Consider the following 11,980-nt stretch of genomic DNA (forward strand, 5'->3'; position numbering starts at 1 on the left):
GTGGTTATAGGTCTGTTCAGGTTTTCTATTTCTTCCTGGTTCAGTTTTGGTAGTTGATACATCTCTAGGAAGGCATCCATTTCTTCCAGATTATCTAATTTGCTGGCATACAGTTGCTCATAATATGTTCTTATAGTTGTTTGTATTTCTTTGGTGTTGGTTGTGATCTGTTCTTTTTCATTCATGATTTTATTGATTTGGGTCCTTTCTCTTTTCTTTTTGATAAGTCTGGCCAGGGTTTTATCAATCTTATTAATTCTTTCAGAGAACCAGCTCCTAGTTTCGTTGATCTGTTCTACTGTTCTTTTGGTTTCTATTTCATGGATTTCTGCTCTGATCTTTATTATTTCTCTTCTCCTCCTGGGTGTAGGTTTTATGTGCTGTTCTTTCTCCAGCTTCCTTAGGTGTAGGGTTAGGTTGTGTATTTGAGACCTTTCTTGTTTCTTGAGAAAGGCTTGTATTGCTATATACTTTCCTCTTAGAACTCCCTTTGCTGCATCCCAAAGATTTTCAACAGTTGTGTTTTCATTTACATTGGTTTCCATGAATTTTTTTAATTCTTCTTTAAGTTCCTGGTTGACCCATTCATTCTTTACTAGGATGCTCTTTAGCCTCCATGTATTTGAGTTCTTTCCGACTTTCCTCCTGTGATTGAGTTCTAGTTTCAAAGCTTTGTGGTCTGAAAATATGCAGGGACTCATCCCAATCTTTTGATACTGGTTGAGACCTGATTTGTGAACTAGGATGTGATCTATTCTGGAGAATGTTCCATGGGCACTAGAAAAGAATGTCTATTCTGTTGCTTTGGGATGGAATGTTCTGAATATATCTGTGAAGTCCATTTGACCCAGTGTGTCATTTAAAGTCTTTATTTCCTTGTTGATCTTTTGCTTAGATGATCTGTCCATTTCAGTGAGGGGTGGTTCAAGTGCCCCACTATTATTTATTGTTGTTGATGTGTTTCTTTGCTTTTCTTATTAATTGCCTTATATAATTGGCTGCTCCCATGTTAGGGGCATAGATTATACAATTGTTAGATCTTCTTGTTGGAGAGACCCTTTAAGTAGGATATAGTGTCCTTCCTCATCTCTTATTACAGTCTTTGGTTTAAAATCTAATTTGTCTGATATAAGGATTGCCACCCCAACATTCTTTTGGTGTCCATTAGCATGGTAAATGGTTTTCCAATCCCTCACTTTCAATCTGGGGGTGTCTTTGGGTCTAAAATGAGTCTCTTGCAGACAGCATATCGATGGGTCTTGTTTTTTCTCCAGTCTGACAGCCTGTGTCTTTTGATTGGGACATTTAGCCCATTTACATTCAGGGTAACTACTGGAAGATATGAATTTAGTGCCACTGTATTGCCTGTCAGGTGACTGTTACTGTATATTGTCTGTTCCTTTCTGGTCTATGTTACTTTTAGGCTCCCTCTTTGCTTAGAGGACCTCTTTCAATATTTGTTGTAGGGCTGGTTTCGTGTTTGCAAATTCCTTTAGTATTTGTTTGTCCTGGAAGTTTTTTATCTCTCCTTCTATTTTCAGTGACAGCCTAGCTGGATATAGTATTCTTGGCTGCATATTTTTCTCATTTAGTGCTCTGAATATATCCTGCCAGTCCTTTCTGGCCTGCCAGGTCTCTGTGGATAGGTCTGTTGTCAATCTAATGTTTCCAGCATTGTAGGTTACAGATCTCTTGTCCCGAGCTGCTTTCAGGATTTTCTCTTTGACTCGTTAAGTTTTACTATTAGATGTTGGGGAGTTGACCTATTTTTATTGATTTTGAGGGCGGTTCTCTGTGCCTCCTGGATTTTGATGCCTGTTTCCTTCACCAAATCTGCTATAATTTTCTCCAATATACCTTCTGCCCTTCTCTCTCTTTCTTCTTCTTCTGGGATCCCAATTATTATAATATTGTTTCGTCTTATGGTATCATTTATCTCTCATATTCTACCCTCGTGATCCAGTAGTTGTTTATCTCTCTTTTTCTTAGCGCCTTTATTTTCCATCTTTTGGTGTTCTATATCACTAATTCTTTCTTCTGCCTCATTTATCCTAGCAGTTAGAGCCTCCATTTTTGATTGCAGTTCATTAATAGCCTTTTTGATTTCGACTTGTTTAGATTTTAGTTCTTTTATTTCTCCAGAAATTGTTTCTCTAATATCTTCCATGCTTTCTTCAAGCCCAGGTAGCATCTTTAAAATCATCATTCTGAACTCTAGTTCTGACATCTTACTAATGTCCATATTGAGTAGGTCCCTGGCTGTCAGTACTGCCTCTTGTTCTTTTTTTGAGGTGATTTTTTCCATCTTGTAATTTTGTCCAGACGAGAATAGATGAACGAGAGAACAGAATGCTAACAGAGTAAAGACGACCCCAGAAAAATATACACTAAACAAATCAAAAGAGACCTGAAACTAGGCAAAAAGAAAGGAAAAGAAAGAAAAAAGAAAAAGATAAAAAAACAAAATAGAATATGATCAAGTATGATCAGGCTGGTGCATAGATCAGTGGCAGACACTAGATTTTGGGTGTATTTTGGTTTGTTAGAAGAAAGTGCCTCCGAAAATTTTTAAGAAAGAAAAACTTATATATGTACAAAAATAAGGGTAAATACGATGAAGGGATGGATTATGACTGTAAAGATGAAAATTATAAAAGATTTTATAAAAGGAATTGATAAGATAAGAAGTTGGTTGAAAAAAGAAAGAAGAGGAATTAAAAAAACTAAAAGGGAGAGAATATAATCAGGCAGGAGATTAGAACAAAGCCATACATAGAGTTTTAGGGTATATTTTGGTTTCTTAGAACAAACTGTATCCCAAAATTTTAAAGAGAGAACAACTTATATATATATATATACCAAAAATAAGGTTAACTACTATGAAGGGATAGAGTGACTCTAAAAATGAAAAATAAATAGATTTTTATAAAAGAATTTGATAGGATATTGGTTGAAAACGGGAAAAAAAATTTCAAAAAAGAAAAAGAAAACTAAAAAATTAACTTTGAAAGACTAAAGAATCGGGGGAAAAGCCGTGAATTCTATGTGCTGTATTCCCCTAGCTCTGGAGTTCTGCCATTCTCATTGATCAGTAAACTTGGTCTTGGCTGGCTGTTCTTGCTGATCTTTGGGGGAGGAGCCTGTTGCCGTGGTTCTCAAATGTCTTTGCGGGAGACAGAATTGCCCCGCCTTGCTGGGTCCGGGCTAAGTAATCTGCTCGGGTTTCCTCTTGGGACCTTTTGTTCCCTGCAAGCTTTCCATACAGCTTTGCAGGACAAGAGTGAAAATAGCGGCCTCCCAATCTCCGCCCTGGAGGAGCCGAGAACTCGGGGCCCCACTCCTCAGTGAGCCCCCAGAGAAAAGCAGTCAATCACTCCTCTCTCCCCGGTCTCTGGCCACACTCCATGCTCACCTGGCCTGTGACTCAGCATTTCTTTCTCTGGCACATGACCCCGTTTGTAGGCTCCAAACCCAGCAGGTCCCAGCGGCACACTGCTGCGCCGCTCCTCCCAGGGGAGGAAGGGGAGTCTGTGCCGCGGATCACGGTTTATGGCAACCCCAAGCTGAGATCCCGCTCCTCGGCTCCATCTCTGCAGTCGGCATCCCTGCTCTGATACCTAGGAGCTCTGCCGCACTCAGGCACCCTCAGTCTTCCTGTAACGCCGAGGGTCCCAAGACCACACTGTCCCAGCGAGGGTTCCACATCCTGCTTAGTCACTGGAATAACATCCCTCAATGGAGCAGGCGTCTAAAAGTTGCGATTTTGTGCTCCGTTGCTCTATCACTTGCTGGTAGCGGCTGACGGAGGCCCCCTCCCCCACCATCTATCCTCCCGAATATTGCCTCGGATTCATTTCTCTGCACGTCCTACCTTCCAGAAAGTGGTCGCTTTTCTGTTCAGAGCGTTGCTGCTATGGTTTTCTTCGATCTCCTGTTGTGTTTATATATAGGTGTTCAGAATGGTTTGATCCCTATCTAGCTGAATTCCTGGGACCAGACAAAATTTAGGTCTCCTACTCCTCTACCATCTTGCTCCTCCTCTCCAAGCCATTTATTTCTAATGGAAGGAAAAGCTTTGAGTTTCTGATTATTGGAATCATTTTAGGACATTGTTATATTTATGTTCCTTCTCGTCAGGCTAAGATGCCCACTAGCCAACTGTGTGACCACAGTGAGAAATTTATCTTGTTTCTATTGCTTAATCTCTTTGAGTACAACTTATTTTGTCACCTTCTCATGTGGCCACATGACAAGTAGTGGTTAATTTGTCATTGGTTTACAATAATTAAACATTCATCGTATAACTTTAGAAGCGTGGGAGGATAACGTATATAGGAACTTTCTATGAGAATTACTAGTGATGCTATAATTTGAGATTCATAACTAAAACATAACCCATAAATGTTTTTTTGTTTTGTAATTTGGGATTTTGAAGAATGATTAGGTACTAATGCCACAATTTACACAGTTATATAAGATGATACATGATAAATATTGTAGTTTAGATAATTTCTTAATGTCATTCTGTGATACATATAACAGGCTAATTGTTAGGCAGATTGATTTTTTTTTGTTAAATATAAATTTTGGGGGTGTGCCTGGGTGGCTCAGTCGGTTAAGCCTCCGACTCTTTTTTTTTTTTTTAAAGATTTTATTTATTTATTTGACAGAGAGAGACACAGCGAGAGAGAGAACACGAGCAGGGGAAGAGGGAGAGGGAGAAGCAGGCTTCCCACGGAGCAGGGAGTCCGATATGGGGCTTGATCCCAGGACCCCGGGATCATGATCTGAACTGAAGGCAGACGCTTAACGATGAGCCACCCAGGAGCCCCTAAGCCTCTGACTTTTGATCTTGACTCAGGTCTCCATCTCAGGGTTGTTGAGTTCAAGCCCCGCAATGGGCTCCATGCAGGGCATGGAGCCTACTTAAAAATAAACAAATACATACATACAAACAACACAATACAATAAATAAAATATGAAATAAAATAAATTTGGGGGCAGCTATCTTTGTTTTTGAACTGCTGATTTTTGTTTGAGGTTACTCTCTCCAAAACGTCTTGTTTATTTTATTAATTTGCTTTTATGCATGATTCTTTGTGTAAATGTATTTTTTTCCCAGGTATAGCTATTTATTAAAGTACTTTCTGTAAAACCGATTATTATGTGTAGTACAGAGTTTACAGAGTTGGAGAAAAAGACTTATTTCTTGGTCCAAATCAAGAGAAAATCTAATTTAAATGCATATGTTAATCTAACCCGCATGCTTTTGGAACTAGAAACTAGATAAAAACCATGAATATTTTGTGAGTTTTTAATCTATGTCTATTTTTACTTTATATTATAGGAAAGTTAAAGGAGGAAATATTGATGTACATCCATCAGAAAAAGCACTCATTGTTCAGTATGAAGTGGAAGCTACCATTCTTGGAGAAATGGGTGATCCCATGTTGGGAGAACGAAAGGAATGCCAAAAGATGTAAGTTTTCTTCATTTGTGTATGATTTGAAAGTAGTGAACCTTATACAAACTGTGTAGAAATTTGATGTTATTTATATCTGCATAGATGATAGAGGTTATGGCATTCTTCTAGATATACTTCATCTTAGTGAAGCAGAGACTATATTGAACTATAAATACAGAGTATATTTATTCTAGAGAAGATCATGTTTACAGAAGCATAATGGGAACTTCTGAAAAATATCATTTCTAATTTTTCCCATTTAGAAAAAGCATATAATAGAATATAAAGTACTACAACTTGTGAAATCAGTAATAAAAGATATGTTTATATGAGACTTTTAGCTTAATTTAGGAAATTTCTATTTTAGGGGATCCTATCTGTATTCTTTTTTCCCTGGAATTGTAGAAAATAGTATGAGTTCCATAATTCCCACATGGGGCATATACTTTGAATTCATCCCTTAAGAGTCTAGCCCTGTGAAAGATGTTAGTATAAAATGAACATTTTCTGACTCAATGAATTGAGCTTACATTTCCTGACATCCTACACACTCTCCTTCCTGCTTTTGAATACTTTCAGGAGCGCCTTGGGAAATGGTCTTTCTCATTAGCCTATAGTTGTGCTGGTGATTGTCTTGCCCTCCTTCCATAATGTTGTAGAAGTAGAGAAGGTCTGAGATCACCTAGTATTCTCTCCTTTTCTCTCTCCCTCCGTTAAAAAAAAACTTGATTTGGGAACTAAATAAAAAGAATTTTAACTAGTTAAAAAAAGTGTTAGTGTGTCCTGGTGGTGTAGCACACTGAAAAGCACTGTATTTTAGATATATAGCAGTGGTTCTCAACTGGTTGTGATTTTTTTCCCCCAGAGAACATTTGGTAATGCCTGGGGACATTTTTGGTTGTTGTAACTGGAGGTATCCTATTGGCAGTCTAGTGGATAGATGCCAGGGTGCTGCTAAACATCCTACAATGCACAAGATAGCCACCTACAAACAAAAAATAATTTGGCTCCAAATTTTAATAGTGCTGCAATGGGGAAACTTTGGTGTATAGCAACCTGAAAAGACAAGCTGCCTAATATCTTAGTAAGATCCCTAATCTGTCTTCTTTTTTGTGTGTGTTAGGAGACTAAATTACATAGATAATTCATTAAAATAACCAAGTCCTTGGATAATTCACGAAATTGAAGAAAAATACACATACGCTCACACACACATACTTACACTGTATCTTCTTAGACTTTCTCTCTTCCATTAATGTGTTTTTGATTGCTGCCTGAGTTTTGTACATTTTGAGAACATGTGAAAATCTCTTGAGATCTTATTAATTTGATTTCCAAAAAAAGCTAGCAGATCAGAGTCTTTGCCTTTAGAACCTCAAATATCCACATTCAGGTGAGAGATTTCATTTTTAGTTCTTAAGAATGCAGTCAGCATCATTCAGCTAGAATTAAATGAGAATGTTGTTATTGCTTGGAAATCCATGGACTTTTTAGACAAAGGATACATTCACCTGAGAGCCAACCACTTGGAAAGAGTTACTACCAACTGTGGCTAGAGTAAGTGGATTTAAACTTCAGTAAAGGAAAAACCTGAGTAATTCAACCTTGTGATACTCAACTGTGGCTGCACAAGGTTTGGAGAGGAATCATTGTAGGACCAAAAGAAGAGTGTGGTTTGTTGATAGTTCAAGAGGTGTTAACAATGGCAGCAGCTGGATGAGGGTTTTGGGAAGGACACTCATGTAGGCTGAGATAGGTATGAAGTGAAATTGTCATTAAATTGGGGTACTCAGTGCTATGGCCCAAGTCTAGAAGACTTGTACTATATTTCATTTTCCCTTATTAGGCAAAGGAATATTTAAGCCCATCTTCAACAGAGTCCCAGTTTTCTGAAGATTTCTTTATGAGATACTGATGATTATGGTCCAAAAGTAGTATGGGTATTTTTCTTGTGAGTTTTTGGTCTTCTTAATAGGTATGGACTGCCTAATGAAGGTTCTGATTTTTGACTACGGGTATAATCAGTAAGCATACAGCTGACGTTTTCTAAAAGTTCTAGCCCTATTTCTTCTTTGTCTTTTTTTTTTTTTTAAGATTTTATTTATTTATCTGAAAGAGAGCAAGACAGGGAGAGAAAGCACAGAGGGAGAGGGAGAAGCAGACTCCACGCTGAGCAGGGAGCCTGATGCAGGACTCAATCCAGGACACCGAGATCATGACCTGAGCTGAAGGCAGACGCTTAACCAACTGAGCTGCCCAGGCACCCTCTTCTTTGTCTTTTATAAGAAGGGAAGGATTTAGGAGAGAGACCTACATAATGAAGAAGAAAATCTGTTACCTTGGATGGAAAGAAGACAAATCAGATTGTTAATATATATGTTGGTGGAAAATAGATCTAAAAAAGAATAGAGCTGGGGAGCAAGATGGAGGAGGAATAGGAGACCTAAATTTTGTTTGGTCCCAGGAATTCAGCTAGGTAGGGATCAGACCATTCTGAACACCTACGAATTCAACAGGAGATCGAAGAAAAGAATAGCAGCAACTCTCTGAACAGAAAAGTGACCACTTTCTGGAAGGTAGGACGTGCAGAGAAGTGAATCTGAGGCGATATTTGGGAAGATAGATGGTGGGGGAGGGGGCCTCCATCAGCCGCTACTGGCAAGTGATAGAGAGCGGAGCACAAAATTGGAACTTTTCGAAGTCTGCTATGCTCAGGGATGTCACTCCAGTGGCTAAGCGGGGGGTGGAACCCTCGCTGGGACAGTGTGGTCTCGGGACCCTCGGGGTCACAGGAAGACCGGGGGTGCCTGAGTGCAGCAGAGCTCCCAGGTATTGGAGCGGGGAAGCCAGCTGCAGAGACGGAGCCGAGGAGTGGACTCTCAGCTCGGGGTTGCCATAAACCGTGATCCACGGAACAGTCGGGCCACTGCTCCTCCAGCAGCGGCCCAACAAGTGGCAGATACGGGGAGACTCCCCTTCCTCCCCCGGGAGGAGCGGCTCAGGAGCGCACTGCAGGGATCTGCTGGGTTTAGAGACTCCAAATGGGGTCATGTGCCAGAGATAGAAACGCTTGGTCACAGGCCAGGTGAGCACGGAGTGAGGCTGGAGACCAGGGAGACGGGAGTGATTGACTGCTTTTCTCTGGGGGCTCACTGAGGAGTGGGGCCCTGAGTTCTCGGCCCTCTGGGATGGAGTTTGGGAGGCCGCCATTTTCACTCTTGTCCTCCAAAGCTGTACAGAACGCTTGCAGGGAACAAAAGCTCCCGAGAACAAACTAGAGCAGATTGGTAGCCTGGCCCCTGGGAAGGGCGGGGCAATTCCGCCTCCAGCAAAGACATTTGAGAACCACTGTGACAGGCCCCTCCCCCAGAAGATCAGCAAGAACAGTCAGCCAAGACCAAGTTTATCGGTCAATGAGAATGGCAGAACTCCAGAGCTAGGGGAATACTGCACATAGAATTCATGGCTTTTTTCCCATGATTCTTTAGTCTTTCAAAGTTAATTTTTTTAATTTTCTTTTTTTTTTTTTTTGAATATTTCTTTTTCCCTTTTTCAGCCAACATCTTATCAATCCCTTTTTTAAAAAACATTTTTATTTTTCATTTTTAGAGTCATATTCTATCCCTTCATAGTAGTTAACCTTATTTTTGGTATATATATATATATAAGTTGTCTCTTTAAAATATTGGGATATAGTTTCTTCTAACAGACCAAAATATACGCTAAATCTCTAGTGTATGGCTTTGTTCTAGTCTTCTGCCTGATCACATTCCCTCCAGCTTTTTTTTTTATTCCTCTTTTTTTTTTTAGCCAACTTCTTATCAATTCCTTTTATAAAATCTTTTATAATTTTCATCTTTATAGTCATAATCCATCCCTTCATCGTATTTACCCTTATTTTTGTACATATATAAGTTTTTCTTTTTTAAAAATTTTCGGAGGCACTTTCTTCTAACAAACCAAAATACGCCCAAAATCTAGCGTGTGGCACTTATCTATGCACCAGCCTGATCATATTTGATCGTATTCTGTTTTGTTTTGTTTTTTTTTATCTTTTTTTTTCTTTTTTCTTTCTTTCCCTTTCTTTTTGCCTAGTTTCAGGTATCTTCTGATTTGTTTATTATATATTTTTCTGGGGTCGTCGTTACCCTGTTAGCATTTTTTTCTCTCATTCATCTATTCTCGTCTGCACAAAATGACAAGACGGAAAAAATCACCTCAAAAAAAAGAACAAAAGGCAGTACCGACGGCCAGGGACCTGCTCAATACGGACATCAATGCAGTGTTGGAACTAGAGTTCAGAATGATGATTTTAAAGATGCTACCTGGGCTTGAAGAAAGCATGGAAGATATTAGAGAAACCCTTTCTGGAGAAAAAAAGAACTAAAATCTAACCAAGTCGAAATCAAAAAGGCTATTAATGAGGTGCAATCAAAAATGGAGGTTCTAACTGCTAGGATAAATGAGGCAGAGAGAGAATTAGTGATATAGAAGATCAAATGATGGAAAATAAAGAAACTGAGAAAAAGAGAGATAAACAACTACTGGATCATGAGGGCAGAAATTGAGAGATAAATGATACCATAAGACGAAACAATATTATAATATTTGGGATCCCAGAAGAAGAAGAAAGAGAGAGAAGGGCAGAAGGTATATTGGAGCAAATTATAGCAGATTTGGTGAAGGAAACAGGCATCAAAATCCAGGAAGCACAGAGAACCGCCCTCAAAATCAATAAAAATAGGTCAACTCCCCAACATCTAATAGTAAAACTTAACGAGTCTCAGAGACAAAAAGAAAATCCTGAAAGCAGCTCGGGACAAGAGATCTATAACCTACAATGCTGGAAACATTAGATTGACAACAGACCTATCCACAGAGACCTGGCAGGCCAGAAAGGACTGGCAGGATATATTCAGAGCACTAAATGAGAAAAATATGCAGCCAAGAATACTATATCCAGCTAGGCTGTCACTGAAAATAGAAGGAGAGATAAAAAACTTCCAGGACAAACAAATACTAAAGGAATTTGCAAACACGAAACCAGCCCTACAACAAATATTGAAAGGGGTCCTCTAAGCAAAGAGAGAGCCTAAAAGTAACATAGACCAGAAAGGAACACAGATAATATACAGTAACAATCACCTGACAGGCAATACAGTGGCACTAAATTCGTATCTTTCAATAGTTACCCTGAATGTAAATGGGCTAAATGTCCCAATCAAAAGACACAGGCTGTCAGATTGGAGAAAAAAAACAAGACCCATCGATATGCTGTCTGCAAGAGACTCATTTTAGACCCAAAGACACCCCCAGATTGAAAGTGAGGGGTTGGAAAACCATTTACCATGCTAATGGACACCAAAAGAAAGCTGGGGTGGCAATCCTTGTATCAGACAAATTAGATTTTAAACCAAAGACTGTAATAAGAGATGAGGAAGGACACTATATCCTACTTAAAGGGTCTCTCCAACAAGAAGATCTAACAATTGTAAATCTCTATGACCCTAACATGGGAGCAGACACTTATATAAGCTAATTAATAACAAAAGCAAAGAAACACATCGACAACAATAAATAATAGTGGGGGACTTTAACACCCCCCTCAATGAAATGGACAGATCATCTAAGCAAAAGATCAACAAGGAAATAAAGACTTTAAATGACACACTGGACCAAATGGACTTCACAGATATATTCAGAACATTCCATCCCAAAGCACCAGAATAGACATTCTTCTCTAGTGCCCATGGAACATTCTCCAGAATAGATCACAACCTAGTTCACAAATCAGGTCTCAACCAGTACCAAAAGATTGGGATGAGTCCCTGCATATTTTCAGACCACAATGCTCTGAAACTAGAACTAAATCACAAGAGGAAGGTCAGAAAGAACTCAAATACACGGAGGCTAAAGAGCATCCTACTAAAGAATGAATGGGTCAACCAGGAAATTAAAGAAGAATTAAAAAAATACATGGAAACCAATGAAAATGAAAACACAACTGTTTGAAATCTTTGGGATGCAGCAAAGGCAGTCCTAAGAGGAAAGTATATAGCAATACAAGCCTTTCTCAAGAAACAAGAAAGGTCTCAAATACACAACGTATCCCTACACCTAACGTAGCTGAAGAAGAATGGCAAATAAAGCCCAAAGGCAGCAAGAGAAGACAAATAATAAAGATCGGAGCAGAAATCCATGAAATAGAAACCAAAAGAACAGTAGAACAGATCAACGAAACTAGGAGCTGGTTCTTTGAATTAACAAGATTGATAAACTCCTGGCCACACTTATGAAAAAGAAAAGAGAAATGACCCAAGTAAATAAAATCATGAATGAAAAAGAACAGATCACAACCAACACCAAAGAAATACAAACAGTTATAAGAACGTATTATGAGCAACTGTATGCCAGCAAATTAGATAATCTGGAAGAAATGGATGCCTTCCTAGAGATGTATCAACTACCTAAACTGAACCAGGAAGAAATAGAAAACCTGAACAGACCTATAACCAC

At 39.0% G+C, this 11,980-nt stretch overlaps 1 protein-coding gene across 1 annotated transcript in view; it reads left to right on the forward strand.

Moving 5' to 3' along the window:
- KIFAP3 (kinesin associated protein 3) overlaps positions 1-11,980 on the forward strand; it is a 187,573-nt gene that overhangs the window by 20,969 nt on the left and 154,624 nt on the right. The window contains exon 2 of the mRNA XM_035010840.1: positions 5,348-5,479. Coding sequence (XP_034866731.1) covers positions 5,348-5,479 — 132 coding nt within the window. The remainder of the gene's footprint in view (positions 1-5,347; positions 5,480-11,980) is intronic.

The sequence above is a fragment of the Mirounga leonina genome, unplaced genomic scaffold, assembly GCF_011800145.1.
Source record: "Mirounga leonina isolate KUSES-001 unplaced genomic scaffold, KU_Mleo_1.0 Mir_154, whole genome shotgun sequence".
NCBI lineage: Eukaryota > Metazoa > Chordata > Mammalia > Carnivora > Phocidae > Mirounga > Mirounga leonina.